The sequence below is a fragment of the Mesoplodon mirus genome (genome assembly GCF_964341445.2).
Source record: "Mesoplodon mirus genome assembly, chromosome: 19".
In the NCBI taxonomy this organism is placed as follows: Eukaryota; Metazoa; Chordata; class Mammalia; order Artiodactyla; family Ziphiidae; genus Mesoplodon; species Mesoplodon mirus.
In genome coordinates, this window is record NC_138995.1 from 28,483,275 (window position 1) to 28,500,633 (window position 17,359).

Below are 17,359 nucleotides of genomic sequence, written 5' to 3' on the forward strand. Positions count from 1 at the left end.
TGTGGAATCGACAACCCAAAGCATGTTGTGAGGCAGCAGCGGCCACTGGCCAGTCAACCTGCACTTTTCTCCCGCTGCCCTCTCTTGAGGCTCACCCACTCTCCTCTTCTACAATCAACTGGCAGCCACTGCATTTCCAAGGCCTTTTAGAAGCAGCCTCTGGGGTCGCTGACAGTAAGCAGATAGGATCACTCCTCACTTGGATGGCTTCTCATCACTAACTGCTCATCAGTTTCTTCCAAGGACTCTTAAAAACTGTGCTCATCACTGGGCCCTCTCTGGCTTGGAGGGTAACACTTATCTGTGTGACCCACATTTACCAATATACTACGTGAGCCATTTATGACCAACAGTCAGTGAACCCAAGCAGGAACGACTGGGACGGTTTCTCTATGACAAAGCTCTTCACCCTTTCTCACCCTGATCATCTCTGCCTGTGATAAGGGCTCACAGCTTGGTCAGGCAGACAGGCTGGAAAACCCAGGAGGCAGGGAGACAAAGCAAGGCTGCTGACCTGTTTATAAAACCTCTCTTGAATTCCTGAGACTCTGGCTTGTATCTGTCTTTTACAGACTACATCCAAATTCAAGGCAGGAAAGAAGCAGATCCTGCCCCCGAGCCACCAAGCACCAGTGCTGCCTCCCCACCAGTACTCACGCCTTGACATCTGCTGTCTCCTGGGATGTGCGTGTGAGGGTACGGGAACGCAGGCGCTCGCCCGCCTGCTGGATCTCCTGTAGGTTCCGTTCCACATGGGGAAGCTCCGAGATGCCCTCGGTCTCAGCGGCAAGCTGTTCAGCTTGCTGAAGGAGCTCACCAAACCCCTCAGTATCCATTGGAGATGCAGCTCCTAGGTGGGGGAGAAAAAGGAAGAGACCCAAATCAAGAGGAAAGACAGGCTTCAAACACTGCCTGAACCTGTCACAAGCTTAACGAAACACTAGGACTTTTTGTAAACAGACAAGGAGACAGCTCATCAACAAGCAGGATTTGTTCCTGAACATAGCCCAAGAACAACAGTCCTGACAGAGAAAATGAGTCAGACTGGGAAGAAACAGATCATTTTTGTCCATACTGACAGCCCCAAGATTGATTTCTGCCACCAGAACAAATGCAAAGATATTAAGGCACAGATCAGAATTCCTGCCTCACTTCAGGCTCTAAGCCGACAAGGCAACAGAAGCCATGGTGGCAACCTCTGGGAGACGTAAAGAACCCTCACTCAAACTTCCTCTCCCTCCACCTGTCTTAGACAGAAAAACACCTCCACCCGCAGACGGCTGGCAATTTATATGGCCATCTCATCTCATATGATTCCCAAACAACTCCATGAGGATCCTGAGAAGACAGAGAAGCAACTCCAGTCCACAGAGCTCAGTTCTGTGCCTAGAATACTCTCTGCTGCAATGAGGCTGAACTGAAAGCAGAAGAACACAGGTCTTCTGACTAATCCCATTAGTCTCCTTCGCTAACATAAAAGACAGTCTTTGAAAATTCATGTCCAAGTCTCCATTCAGTCATTCTTCAGCTTTATCTCTGAGAGCAGAGATCTCTGCTTATTATATATGACATGCAGAATATGACTTGTTAATATACCTACTACTTTTAGAGATACTGTTGCAACTAATAATTATACTAATTTAAGTAGCAGCTGGCTTCTAGATCATGAATATTATTAGCAAGATCACCTGTTTCTCCAACAACTGAGAAAAGCTCTGTGAACAATGTTGATATTTAATGCATATTACACATTTATGAATCTTCTATATACTGTACCATCCTTGTATAAGGTTCATAACTAAGAGAAGGAGTTTTTACCTCCTACCACTATTTAAGTCAACAGAAGATAAATAGTATCAACATCATTTTTAAAAATTACATTGCTAAAAGGTTAACAAAATTATTTATTAAAAAAAAGAACAATATTCTTTAAATAGCAGCTCTTGATTATACTTCTCCCCTTTGTTTTAAACCCATGGCTTCTATTGTACTTTAGAAATCCCTGTGGTCTAGAATTGTAGTTACAATGTTAATGTAATATATAATTATATCTCAGCTATGAAGCTCAGGTTAATGTTAAAAGGGCATGGTTTCCACCATAAATCCACAGCAGCAGAATAAGGACTTTTAAAAATGAACATTAAAGGACATTAACTTTAAAGGCAAGGGCACAAGGTTAAAACAAAAATAGCTCAGCTGGAGTAAACATGAAGACATTTTGGTATTCTTTATAAAGTGCCAAGCTGACTTTAATCTTTAGACAAAAAGCCATATACACTATAACTCTTTAGAAACTCTAAAGTTTCTAGATAATCATTGTCATTTTTTTATTTTACCTAATAGAATCAAGCTGTAACTGGCCACCTCCACCTGTGAGAAAATGTGGATCACAGAATGAGAAGGGTATTCTCAGGGACAAGAAGAAAGAAGCAGAGAGTATAATTAAACGATGGCTCCTGCTTGATGGAGAAATGTTTTTCCTCAGAAACCTATAGGGCCAATGATGTTCTATGAACTACCAGAAACATGGTCACTCACCAGAAAGAGGAAAAAAAAGAAATATGCTGCCTCTTACCCCCATACTTTTATTTACTCTAAGATAAAAATAATTTGTCTAACAGAGCCAAGGAGAAGGAAATACATTTTTTCCTTCATAAGGAAAATTCTGGAACTCCCTGAATAAAACAAAACTTTTTTATGTTCAAAAAAAGAAGAAAAATAAAGGGAAAAAATATATTTATCATTTCACGTAACATTTCCATGTCAGACAAATTCAGACAAAGGAAATGCTCAACTTCTCAAATGACTTGCCCATACAAAGATTTAAAGTGATGGATTTGAGGGTAAGTAATAAATGCAAAATAAAAGTCATGATTTACTTTAATATGGTCCAATAAACATGATTTTTAAAAGTTAATAGAATTATTTTGACCATAGTAAAATAAAGGCTGAATCTCTAAACAACATCCTAAACTTAATATGCCCCAAACTGAGCTTTAACCTTTCATCTACAAAATCTGCTCCTTGGCCTGCTCCAGTCAGTTGCTTGGGCCAAAATCCTTAAGGGCCTCCCTGACTCACATCCCACATTCAAATAGGCCAACAAAGCCTTTCAAATCTACCGTCAAAATGCACCCAGAATCTACCTCTTCCCACCACATTCCCCCATCCAAGTCACTCTCACCTCTTCCTGGCTTCCCGGCTTCAGCCCTTGTCTCCTACAGTGTCTTTTCAATCCAGCGACCAGTGATCCTTTGAAAGTCTGATCACATCCATCCTGTTTAAACTTCTTGTACAGTGAAGCCCTACAGAAGCAAGCCATCTCTTCTTACCTACTAGACTCATCTCCAGTCCTGTCCCCCTTCCTTTCCTGGGCTCCAGCCACCCTGGGGCCTCCTTGCTGGTCCCCCAGAGGGTCAAGCACATTCCTGCCCTAGAGGCTTTCTTTGTACTCCTTACTTCCTCTACCTGGAACGCACCTCTCCCAGATATGATCATGGCTGATTCCCTATCTCTCTCAGCTAAACTGTCAGCTTGCCTCTGATGCCAACCTAGAGCAAAATATTTAAGAGTGCAACCTGCAACCAACCACCCTCAGCACTCCCCCCCACCCCCAGCTAGAATGTAAACTGCACAAGGATAGGGTTTTTTGCCTGTTTTGTTCACTGAGGTACCCCAGGTTCTTAGAACAGTGCCTGGCACATAGTAGGTTCTCATCTGTTGTATGAATGGGAGTTTTATTCTTCCGTTTGTGGAGACTGTTCTTCTTGAAGGCTTCCTACACACTCTTGCCAAATCAGCACCCACTGGCAAGCAGAGACCAAAGCAAAAACATTCCCTTCCGACTACCAACTGATACTTAACATTTCTGAGGCTGCACAGCATAAGGCAGAGACAGTATAAATGGCAGGAATTCAGATCACACTTGGTCCAGACTAGTGCTTTCCCTCTAAATACCCAGACAAAAACCCAGTGATATTTTAGAAGAAACAGCCCAGTTTTCAGGTGAACAAATTCCAAACTAAAAGAACAAATATACATACAGGAAGAACTGTGCTATATAAGTTTAGAGTAGAAAATAAGCTTGTTCCATGTCTGTCTGAGAGAAGAGAGAAATGTATATGATACCATATTTGGGAAAAACTGGATCTGTCCTGCATTATAACTCAACCAGTGGAAACTCATTTACAAAAAAGTTATTAAAGTTTCCAAATGTATACTTTGATGTAGTCATCATCTTATTAAAATTTTTAAACGTATGGTTAATTTTACAAATTTAAAGATGATTTTTAACCCTTCTGCAAAATAAATATCAATTTAGCCACAAAACATAGGGGTTAAACCAACCGAATATCAATTTTGACCCAAGATACTGAAAACTGATCATGAAAATAACCTCACTAGCTTTGTCCAATAGTGAGAACCAGAATGATTAGCGGGAGTGGAGGTGAGAGGGTGAAGTCCAAGCTCCGTGTTGGGAAAAAAATCTGGCCAAGACACACGCAGAGACTGGATGCCAGCTGCACCCCTGGGGAGCTATGGAGGAGCCAGGAAGAAGCCACATGGAGAACCCACAGAAGTGGGATGTGCAACAGTCAATGCAGCAAAACTGGGGCTGGACAGGAAAAGGCCAGCAAGGACAGACAGCACTAAGGTTCCTCTCTGTCAGCATGACTCTGAGCCTGATTGTTGAGAGGCCTCTGGAAACACCGAAAGGTGCTTCAGAGAGCATGGCAGGGTACCAGGGCCCTGAGCAACAAACTGCTCTCCGTGCCTCTTGGAAGAAGTCCTACTAAGCCTCCACAGACCTCCTCAAACACCCGGGTAAGCCTTAAAATGAAGGGCAAACTTATCACTGCTGTTAGAAGGCAAGACTGGTTATCCTTTGGTGGCGGGGGGGGTGGGGGTGGGGGACAGGAGGAGGCAGAAAGGAGGCTTCTGGGGGGCTGGTAACTTTGTTTTTTTATTCTGGGTGCTGCTTAATAGTGTGTTCATTTTGAGAACATTCACTGAGCTAGACTCGTGATTTATGTACTTTTCTGATTGTGTATTGCACTTCAATAAAAAGTTCCCCATCAAAATGAAGGACAATGACCCACTGTTTTTCAGAGGTTGCAAACACCCTGCTATATTAGAAATGGTGGGACTTCCCTGACGGTCCAGTGGTTAAGACTCTGTGCTTCCAATGCAGGGGGTGCAGGTTCAATCCCTGGTCTGGGAACTAAGATCCCACATGCTCTGCGGTACAGCCAAAAATTTTTTTTTAATTAAAAATAAATAATAGGGCTTCCCTGGTGGCGCAGTGGTTGAGAGTCTGCCTGCCGATGCAGGGGACACGGGTTCGAGCCCTGGTCTGGGAGGATCCCACATACCACAGAGCAACTGGGCCCGTGAGCCACAACTACTGAGCCTGCGCGTCTGGAGCCTGTGCTCCGCAACTAGAGGCTGCGATAGTGAGAGGCCCGCGCACCGCGATGAAGAGTGGCCCCTGCTCGCCACAACTGGAGAAAGCCCTCACACAGAAACGAAGACCTAACAGCGAAAAATAAATAAATTTTAAATATATATATATATTAAAAATAATAATAATAATAATAATAATAATAAATAAATAGAAATGGTGAATGCTCTTAGTGGGAAGTTCCCAAGATCCCAGACCTCTTCACCACACCTAGAGGATGCTGAGAAATTAACTAGGGGAAAAAATTAAGGCCCACGGCTTTAGAGAGACAGCTCTCACCTAGAGCTAAAACCAAGGACTGGGCAGACTTCCATTTCCTCAAATTAGTCAGCATTCACCTGTCATTCAGTGTCCAAAAAAATGTCCCTTCCAGGCACATAAACATTCTTAACAAAGAGAAAAAAAAAAATCTCCAAATGGCATATAGGATGAAATGAACTTAAAAAAAGGGCAGAGCAAAAATGCATCAAATAATTTTGGTTCACTTGCTATTAACATGTGTCTTAATTATGAAAAATATGACCATTTCCACATTCCCAATATAACCATGTTAAATATTTAATCAAGCCAAAAAAGAGTAGTGTATTATAATAAGAAATATATTTGGTCTTTGTCCCTAAGTTCCTGGCACACAGCTTCTAAAACCCTTGGAATGTCCTGAAGTTCTGAGTCTTTTGTAATTCACAAGGAACCCCTTTTAAGCACACCTGAATTTATGCAAATGAGGTAACCTGGAAAGGCTAAGCTAGGTGGCCTCAGGATGGGGCTGGTCACCAGAAAGACCAAGTGATTAGAGAGTTGGAACTTTCAGCCTCACCCACCAATCTCTGGGAAGGGGAAGCAAGGGCTGCAGATTAAGCTCTATAAAAACTCTTGAACAATGAGATTTGTTGAGTTTCTCAGTTGGTGAATGCATCCACACACTGGGAGAATGGTGCACCCCGGTTCCACAAAGACAGAAGCTCCTGAGCTAAGGGCTCTTCTGGACCCCGCCCTATGTACCTCTTTACCTGGCCATTCATCCTTCATAATAAATCAGTTGATTTACCCCTGGGATAAAACCCAAATCTCCCCTCATAATTTCCTCATCTCTAAAGAGGAGATGATAATGCTTACCTCCTTCAAGGGGTTGATGATACACAGAAAGTATTTTATTAACTCTCCTGATTTATGTCACTGTAAAATGCTATTTTAGCTTTTTCCCAAAGTTGCCAATTTGGCAACATTTTGTCAATTATAAAAGTCTCTGCTTCAAAAAAATCTTCTAGCCAATATATGATACTAAATTATGACTTATTTAATCACAGCTTCATATCATTCAGTAAGAACTTCTGGGAGACACCTGCAATTTTTAAATGTACAATTTTTACATTCCCCACTATCAAATACGGTTTTAATTATAAATCCAAATTTCTACAATGAAGGTGTGATTCTAAAGAAATTTAGCATTGAATTTCAAGTGGAAATCTTGCCCTCAAACTTATTATTAATTAGACTGTAACAGGATTAAAACACAAGAACAGTGTTCAATGTCCAACACCAAGATTAATGAGGAAAGCCTCACAGGAGGTGTCAAAAGCTGAAGACGGGTTCTGCTCTCCTCTCTTCTTCTGAATACACAGACCATGGTTAAATGACAGCATCATTCTACCTTGTACTGTATCTGTCAGCTGTCAATTACAACAACAAAAAGAAAATTACATCCTAACAGATACTATTGTTTCAGATGCCTCTAGAAGAGGAAAACGATGATTAACAACAACAAAAAAGGTGCTGTTGGATAACTCTTTATAGTCCTGTGAAACTAAGTAAAAGAGTTAGACCTAATCATTATTCAGAAGGTAGACTTCTGGAGAAAACAAAGAACTACTTTTGCAAATATGTTCCTATAAAAGGGTTTCATCTTCAAGGAATTCATGGAAAAGACTCTGACAAGTACAGGTTCCTGGTAACTGACTATACTGCTGAACTGAATGAATAAGCATTTTCAGAACTCTAACGGAAAACTGATGAATTCATAAAAGTGCTAACAAAAGATCAAGATGAAAAAAATTAATTACATGGGACTGAGTGAACTAATGAGGATGATTATAATTTTTGTGACTTTCTGTTTGAATAAAAAAAAAATCCCACAAGGACTCAGAGGCAAAAAATATACAAATCAATTTTCACTGCAAAGTAAAGGAGCTGTTACAGTGGAGGATTCCTGGACTGACCGTCAATGTTATGACACAGTATGAGTGTGTTTCGTGCTTGGTAATTGCAATCATTGTTGCTTTTGTTGTGGTCATCCCTTTAAAATGCTTGGTGTCCGTTTATTTATCTCTTGTAAAAATAAAATACAGTGTGTGTGTGTGTGTGTGTGTGTGAAAAAAATTTTCTTAATAGCTGTTCTCTATTTTAAGTAATATAGATTTGTAAACATGTTGTAAATAAATGCCATTGGTTGAAAAAAATAAATTAAATAAATCTTAAAAAACACATAAAAAAACAAAGAACTAAAATAAATTACCCTAGACAGAAGAGAAATTAAAGACCTGGGTGATTCAGTACAAGTATGGGCCTGGATGACTCAGTGTTTGCAGTAAGGAGTGTTTAGTATCAGCTTTCTTGATACATAAAATAACACTTGTATTATTTCACCTTCAATGAGCAAAGAGAAGCAATCTGGCATCACACAGAAACATAAAGTAACCACACAGCCTACCTTCTGACAAATTCTTGGAGTAGAACTGTGCACCCCATCCTGGCTTTGCCCCGCATCATCTCTCTGACCCTGGGACCGGCCCTTCCTCATCTCTGGATCCCAGTTTCACCACCGGTGAGAGGAAGGGGTTGGCTCAGGTGATTTCTAAGGTCCTGCCCGCCGTGAAGAATCTACAGACGTGGGATATTTTAATTCAGTCTTTAAACTCACTTAATGAATGTGTCCTTGGAAGGAGCAGCCCTATTTTAGCGGTGATGAAAAGTATCTGTATAAAGAACCTGAGGAATGATACAGGCCCCATATTACAGCTGCATAAACAGGGGCAGATCACCAAGTCTACCTCCAAAAGGCTTTGGCTCTGGTTCGTCTCTCGAAACCAACGGTTCTCAGTTGGGGGCAGCTTTGCTCCCCAGGGAGCACTGGCAATATATAGAGGCATTTTTGGTTGTCACAACTGAGAGAGAGAGGTGACGTGCTACTGACATCTAGATGGCAGAGGCCAGGGATGCTGCTAAACATCCTATGATGCACAGCACAACCTCCACAACAAAGAATTATTCAGCCTAAAACATCAATTGTGTCAAGGTTGAGAAACCCTGCTGTAAACTAAGGAAGGCTTCTTGTCCTGAGAGCCGTGACACCAGCATCAGAGGCACCAGGAACCCCGGGAAATATATGCATACATTTTTAAAAAAATATAAGAGAAGCCCTATAGTTGTTATCAGATTCTAAAGTCTGAGTCCCCTGCCCCCCCCCACCGATCCCAAATAATCTTAAAACACTGTATATACAGAATTATACCATTTGAGTTTTTAATGGTGGTAGTCATTCCCGGGTATACCACACAGCAATGGAAAAGATCAAACTAAAGCTACATGGAACAATAGGGATAAATTTCACAGACATAAAAATGAACTAAAGCAGCCAGACACCAAAAAAAGACACTGCATGATTCCATTTATATGGATTTTAAGAAGAGAAAAAACTAATCTGTGGTGCTAGAAATCAGAACACTGGTTATCCAGGGGGTTGGTGGGGATGGGGAATGACTGGGAGGAAGCACAACAGAACTTTTCTGGTACTACAGAGTGAAATGTGTTCCTCTAAAATTGGTATGTTGAAGTCCTAACCCCCAATGTGAAGGCATTTGGAGAAGGGACCTTTGGGAGGTAATTAGGTTTAGATGAGGTCATGAAGAGGGGGCCCTCATGATGGGATCAGTACCCCCTTAAGAAGAGACACCAGAAAACTGCTTCCTCTATCTCCCACCCCTACTCCACACACACATTCACCCAGGAAAGTACATGTGAGCACACTTGAGATGATGGCCACCTACGAGCCAAAAAGAGAGAGGGTCTTCACCAGAACCCAACCATGTGGCACCCTGGTCTCAGACTTCCTGCAGAACTGTGGAAAAATAAACTTCTGTTGTTTAAGCCACTCAGGCCATGGTGGTTTATATGGCAGCCGAAGGTAAGACACCAGGGTATTGGAAATATTCTATATCTCAATATGGGTCATGGTCACATGATTGAATAAATATATAAAAATTCATCAAGCTATACACTCAACATATATTAAGTGTACATGTTAATATATATAATACATATATTAAGGTTTGTTCACAGATAGAATTTAGAAGAAATAGCAAGAAACATAACATTAGCATAGCAAGAAACTTAGCATTATCTCCAGAGAGAGAGCAAAGCTAAGATTTGGGAGATTTCTACTTTTCGTTGTATAACCCTCTGTCAATCTGAATCCTTTCCGTAAATGTATGTGACCTTTTCTGATTTTTAATTACTTGTTCATTTTAAAACTGCTCTAAACTCCCTGCCTCAGCATGTTTGTCTCACCACTGCCCCTGACTCCTTGATGGCAACGAATGTCAAATCCACACTCCCATCCTGCTTCTTGAACTCACGCTCCAAACCAGGAGCTTCCAGGCACTGCCTGTGCATTTCCGCTCAAACCCACAAATGCCACACCCAGTGCACCTCAAAATGCAGTTACCCACCCACCACCACCGCCGCCACCAGACGTCCTCCCAAACCCCTTCACCTGTACCTGGGCTGCACTCTCTCAGCACCCTTCTGGGATGCACTCTTCTCCTTGCATCTGTGCATGACCTCGGACTGTTTATTTATAGCTATTCTCCACTCTCCAGACTCAGAAACCAAAACAGATGCAGACACATTTTTGAGAGAAAGCACGCAGGTATTCCTCATTATCCACACTATTGCTCTCCCTGACAAAATCTCAGGAAACAAATACTACAGACTCAGATAACATGACATCCCTCACTCTCCACATCTCTCATTACCTAAACAGATTTAGAGAGCAAGAGATACTTTATTTTTGCAGCATCTTCAGTTGCTTTTTTTCCTTTTCCAGCTTTATTGAGATATAACTGACACACAATATTGTGTAATTTTAAGGCACACAACGTGGTTTGATAGACATAAATACTGTGAAATGATTACCACAATAAGGTTAGTCTAACTGTTGCTTCCATCTTCATCACCATCACTTAAGGCCAGACTTCCCTCCCTTTAAGCCCAAGTTCTTGCTAGATGCAAGTTCCAGCCCCTCCCACTGCACATCACTCTGCTCACTGTGACCACGTTCCTCTTTCCACCATCACTTTCCCTATGTTGCTCCTGAACAAAAGCCCTCAATACCTTCCACTCACGGGATCCAGAGGAGGCACTGTTTTTGGAGAAACCCTGTGTACCAGTAATGTGATTCACTCTGTCCCTGACCGTCCTCGTGCATACCCTGCTCTGTGCTCATGCCATTTTTCACAACCAGGAACATCTACTCACCTTCTACCACACCCCTGAGATCCAGCCAGGAACTGTACCCTCTAGCTGGGTGACCTTGGGCAAGTTAATTACTCCCTCTGGGCCTCACCTGTGAAGTGCAAAAATAGACGTACCTTCCTCGACTGCCACACAGTAACCACTCAAACATCAGCTATCGTTTTACCACGAATTCAAGTCCTACTTACCAAGATGCTTTTCCTCAATACCCATCCCACAGGAATCTCCCCTCATCTAGATTCCTCTCTACTCCATTTATTTATTTGCCTTACACGTTCCTATGTGGCCAGCCATCTGTTTTTGTGCTCCACAGGGTTTCTTTTTTCTTTTTTTAATTTTTATTTATTTATTTATTTTTGGCTGTGTTGGCTCTTCGTTGCTGCGCATGGGCTTTCTCTAGTTGTGGCGAGCGAGGGCTACTCTTCGTTGCGGTGCGCGGGCTTCTCATTGCAGTGGCTTCTCTTGCTGAGGAGCATGGGATCTAGGTGCGCAGGCTACAGTAGTTGTGGCTCGTGGGCTCTAGAGCGCAGGCTCAGTAGTTGTGGTGCATGGGTTTAGTCGCTTTGCGGCATGTGGGATCTTCCCGGACCAGGGCTCGAACCCGTGTCCCCAGCATTGGCTGGCGGATTCTTAACCACTGCGCCACCGGGGAAGTCCCTCCACAGGGTTTCTGCAGCCTCCTTACTTCACTCTGGAGCTCTCACAGAGCTATTTTCATCAATATATAGTTGTTTATTTGCTGTTTTTGTTGTTTTTATGGGGGGACAAAGTGTTAGGACCTGTTAGTCCACCACTCTGCTGACATTCTCATTTACCTTATGTTATCATCTATTAATACCTAGTTTTCTTCTCCCCCAAACAGCTTAAAATTTAAAGTATTTTGTAGCTTTACCTTTTTTTTTTAAATATATAACTCCAACAGTGCCCTTAAACAGTAGCTAGATCCACAATACAGTCACTAACTGCCAGAATAACCTTCAGCAAACCTTTCCCAAAATGCCTAATGACTCATTTTCTAAATTCCTGTGTTTGCCTTGTAAAGTTCACCAAAGTTAGAACCCCATGTACGTGTGAGCACACTCGAGACGGTGGCTACCAACAAGCCAGAAAGAGAGAGGGTCCTCACCAGAACCCAACCATGTGGCACACCGGTCTTGGACTTCCAGCCTCCAGAACTGCAGAAAAACAAACTTCTGTTGTTTAAGCCACTCAGGCCATGGTGATTTATATGGCAGCTTTCCTTCATTCATTTAACAAATACTTATTGAGCATCTACCACATGCTAAGTACTGTTTGTTCAAAGCAATGGGGATGGAGCTATGGGAAAACCAGACAAACTTCCCCAGCCTCAGGGAGCTTATGTCTATTAGGAGACAGACAATAAAAATGCATAAACATATAGACACATGATGCCAAGTATTGATAAGTGCTATGAGGGAGGTAAAACAGGGAAATGCGGCACAGTGGATGGTGGGACTGCTTTAGCTGGGGTGTTCTGAGAAGCTTCTTTTAAAAGGAAACCTTTGAGCAGAGACCTGACTGAAGTAAGGGGGTGAGCTATGTAGATATTTGGGGGATGAATGTTCTTGCCAAGCAAGAAAACAAGGCAGAAGTGTAGTTTGCATAGTTGAAGAGCAGGAGGCCACGTGGCTGAAGCACATAATCATGGGGAAGGGTGGTGGGAGAAGGGGTTGGGACAGGGTCAGATCATGTTGGCTTCCCAGCACCAATGACTTTGGATTTCAGCCTACTTATGATGGGAGCCAGTGAAGGGCTGAGCCTTCTCTAAGGCTCATTCCCACTGCTGTGTGGAGAACAGACAGCGGGTGTGAGGGGACAAAGTAAGAACAGGGAGACCAGTCAGGAGGCTACTCTATCACCCAGATGCGATACCTGAGACCCGCGTGGACCAGGGTGATAGTGGCGGAAGAGACAAAAAGTGGGTCTGATTCATGGATACTATATTTTAAGAGTAGATTTAGTGTAGACATGAATTGCTGATGTAGAGTGTGAGAGGAGAAAAGAAGTCAAGGACAATGCCAAGGCTTTAAGCCTGAGTAACTCAGACCATGAAGGTGCCATTTACTGAAACAAGGGAGACAGGGAAGGCAGTAAGCCTGACATCACAGGGCTGACGTGAGGATGGCATTAGATTATAGAAGTAAAGCCCATGGCAGAGACCTGCGCACAGCCAGAGCTCAGGAAGTGATGGTTGTCCTTTTATTCCACTGTCATTGGTTCCTTCTCCTAGGATTTAGGTCTCTCCTTCCCTAAAATAATTCCTCATCAGTAGGGGAAACTGGGTGAGGGGCACAGAGAACTCCGTACTATCCTGCATGTGTTCTATAAATCTAAAACAAATCTAAAATAAGAAGTTTATTTAAAAAAAATTCCGCAACCCCATGTCCTCCTCTGGCTCCCACTCCCTTCATAAAGAGACGGCCATCCCCTGTCCCGCGTCATTCATTCATCACCACTGCCATCTAACTTTTGCTTGCCTGCCTCCCATTTCCTGAACTTCCTGGCAGTCACCACTGACCCAACTGCCAAATTCAATGGACTCTTCAATCCTTCCTTTCTCACAGCCTTTGACACCCTGACCACTCCTTCCTTCCTGAAACTCTCTCTTCCCAAGACGTGGAGACTCCACCTTCTCCTGGTTCTCCTCCTCCTCCTCCCTCTCTCAGCCTCCTCTGCTGTGCCTCCTTCACCTACCCACCCCTCAAATGCCGAGCTTCTATCCTTGGACCTCCTCTTCTCACACTATATATTTCTCTGGATAACATCCACTTGAACTTCAACTACAATTCCTACCATGCCATTCATCTCCCAGATGGCTACAGACCTCTCTGAATCCGTTCACATACACATGTGCATCCAAGAGAACCACACACACACTCTTGAGCAGGCAGTGCCAGGAGGCTCAATGCTGCCCTTCCATGGACCTCGGAGGTCTATCTGGGCCCAGGCAAGGACACTGACCTATCAAAACAAAGGTGACTTCCGTATCTCTATGTCCAGCCCAGCTCTCTCCCAGGGCCAATATTTCCAACTGTCCACCTGACATCTACAGCTGGCTGACCAGTGGATGCCTCAAACTATACATTATCCCAAATGCTTCACTTCTCTCCCCTCTTAGCTGCCACCGCCACCGCCACCAGCACCACTCCCTCCTCCTGCATTTCCAGTCTCTCCTGACAAAACGATTAGCACCAGTCAATTCAGCCAGAAACCACCTCAGGCTCCCTTTCCTCTCCAAACATCCAATCTCCAGGTCTATCTCCCAAACCTTTCGGAAAGTCGAACCCTCATCTCTTTTGCCCCCACTCTAACCTCACGCTTTTCTCCTGATTACCTCAACAGTCTAAGCCTTCTTGTTCCTCTAACCTACATTCCCCTTGGCTAGAGAGGTCTTTCTGAAACGTTCCCCTGGCTTTATACCCTCAGCAACACCTTCCATCTCCTACAGAAGGAAGTGCTCATGCGTTGACATGGCCAATAGGGGCACCCTCCAAAGAATGGGCACTGCCATCCTTACCATCCTCATCTCTTACTGCCTCCCCACAAAGATACCCCAGCAATTCTCTACTCCTTGGGATGCCTCGTGCTGTTTCCTCCCTTCACACAGTGGCACATACAGGTGTACACTCTGCTAGAACACAAACATACCCTGGCACATGGGAACTCCTGTGTACCTTGCAAAGTCAGCTGGGACAGTCCTACCTACCTCAAACCCCTCCCACACTATTCTCAACCATCTATTACTGTTCTTCCCCGGCCAGGTGAAGAGTTGTGATAATTTTATTCCCAAGTCTGTTTCTCTCTCTCTACATGGAGAATTCCTGTAGGGTGAGGTCCACCGACTGCTCAGCTTTGAATCCTCAGCTGCTAAGTTTGGTACAAACTTAAAAAAGTTACCGAATAAAATGTCTGCTGAATTAAAGTGACCTGTTCCCTGAACATACCTCAGATCCTCACCTCCAGGTCTTTGCTCTGACCCCTCCCTCTCTCTGGCACATCTACCTTTCTCTCTACCTTATTTTCTACTTCAGCCCATCAGGAAACAGGTTTAGACACTCAAGTTCACCACATCTCCAATGTTCCCACCTCAGGGTATTTGCACTTGCTGTTCCCCTTCCAGGAATGCTCTTGCCCGAGATACTCCCCTCTCTGATTTCAAACAGGTCTCTGTTCAGACATCCTTGTCCTCTTTTTAAAAAGGCCCTGCCACTACATGCTACCCCTGCAGGCTTACTGCTGGTGATGTGCTCCACAGAAACAGCAGCTCAGTGAGCACAGGTCTATGTCAGTCACCACTGGATCCCTAAGCCTCTAACAGTGTCAGGAACATGGATTTATTTTCTATTTGTTGAGCACCTACTGTGTGCCAGGTCTAGGTGCTGGGGATACATCAGGGAACAAAACAGATAATGTTCTAGAGGGGGAAAACAAACAATACACAGATAAATGAGTAAACTATAAGAACAACTAAAGCAATAAAGGAAGATAGGAAGTGGGGAATGTCTCACTAGATGACCCTTGAATAAAAACCTGAAAGAAGTGAGGGAGCGAACCATATGAATATTGAATCGCAAGCACAAAGGTCCTGAGGTCGAAGCATGTCTGCCATGTGGAAGGAGAGGGTAGCAGAAAATGAAAGTGGGAAAGTAACAGTGGGTCAGATTATGTAAAGCCATATAACTCACTGTAAGGAGTTCATCTTTAAATGAGATGGGGACCCACTGGAGGGTCCTTCTATCTGCTGTGCTGAAAACAGGGGCCAGGGCAGAAGCCAGGAGACCAGATGGGAGACTATTTCAATAATCCAGGAGAGAGGTGATGGTGACCTGGCCCAGGATGCCAAGCATTGGACGTGAAGTAAGAAAGAAAGAGAGCAGTTAAGGATGACTCAAAGGTTATTGGTCAGAGCCTTTTACATTACTGGGAAAAAAAAAAACAGCAAGAAAAGCAGTCTGGGAAGAGAGGTGGAGGGAACCTTGCTAGCCCTATCTTGAAATGTTCAGGTTGAGTTCCCTACAAATCATCACAGTGGAGATATTAAAGTAGGCAGTTGGATATAGGTCAAGGGAGAGGTCCAGGCTGGAGATATTCATGTGGGATCTGTTAGCCTAATAAACAGGTATTAAGAACGATGAGCCTCGAGTGAGATCACCACGAATAAAAAATGAAAATGTCCCAAACACAAATGCACAAAGAAGAATAACTGAAAGAAAGAAGAAAAGATACGACGCCCAAGGGCACACTCTCACAGCCCCCAAACAGAACAGAAAGGTGACCCTTGCTGAAAGACATTTTGGTCTAAACAAATCAGAACCTCTTCTCACACCCGACAGAGGGGCAAACCTGGACCAGCAGCTCTGTTAATGGGTCGTCCAAACTTGGAACAAAGACCCCTGCGATCGGCCCCGTAATTTTTAAAAAAGAGACCCAGTAAATGCAAGCATTGCCTTTGCAGAGGATGGGGTGCTGTGGGCCCAGAGAAAGTGCGGGCCACCTCCAGGTTCTAATCACTAGCATCTCCCTGCACGGGAAGGAGCATTCCGCTGGATGCAGACAGAGGAGATAGGCCAAGGCTCACAGGGTAGCCCCCTTCCCGCGAGGGAAACGCCTCCCGATAGAGTATCCCCGAGGAGCGAGCGAGGGAGCTGACAGGGCGCGGTCAGGAAGATATCAGGCGAAGTGGTGGCGGGGAGGGGCACCGATACAGCCACGGGTGGGCTCGCAGGGCAGGGATGGGCGTGGGGGCGTGGGGGCGTGGCGCGCCGGCAGAGCGCTGTAGTGGGGCAGGAGGGTCGCCAGGGGGCCGAAGCTCCGCATTCAGAAAGAGGGCAGACAGAAAGCACTCCCGGAGCCCTACGCTATAATGGGGGGCGGTTCGACAGGGCGCTGTGTCGCTGGCGTCAGGCGTGCCGGCTGCCCTGAGGCGAACGGGAAGTGTGAGCAGCACGGCTCCGAGCACGTGGACCGGGCTCCGCCCAGCCTCTGGGCCTTAGGTTCAAGGACCTGCCCCGTGTCGGAAGGACAGGGCCACAAACACCCTTACCTGGCGTTGCAGCCGCGTCAGCCGCTCAGGTCCGGGTTAGAGAACGCGGCGGCCGCGTCTCGCGCCGCTCGCCCGCCTTCCTGATTGGCCGAGACCGGCCTTCCCAGAAGCCCCCGCGCGGCGCGCCGCCAAATGAACTTTATGGAGACCCGAGGAGGAGGACACGGACATGGGCGGGGTTTGGGCGGGGCCTTCGACTGAGCAGTCACTCCCCACACGCACCCAGCCACCGCCCTCACCCCTCCCACGCGGCTAGAGTCGGCTCCTGCCGGAGGAGATCCGACAATTGCCTGCGCGGATTTCTT

General features: G+C 44.7%; 1 protein-coding gene across 2 annotated transcripts in view; it reads right to left on the bottom strand.

Moving 5' to 3' along the window:
- The window catches only part of NUP93 (nucleoporin 93), a 104,550-nt gene extending 87,407 nt beyond the window's left edge, over nucleotides 1-17,143 (bottom strand). For both annotated transcript variants that reach the window (XM_082607149.1, XM_082607148.1), the window contains exons 1-2: nucleotides 17,055-17,143; nucleotides 658-850 (exon numbers count right to left, since the gene is read on the bottom strand). In XM_082607149.1, the coding sequence (XP_082463275.1) occupies nucleotides 658-836 (179 nt within the window). In that variant the 5' untranslated portion in view covers nucleotides 837-850; nucleotides 17,055-17,143. The remainder of the gene's footprint in view (nucleotides 1-657; nucleotides 851-17,054) is intronic.
- Nucleotides 17,144-17,359: the final 216 nt, after the last annotated feature.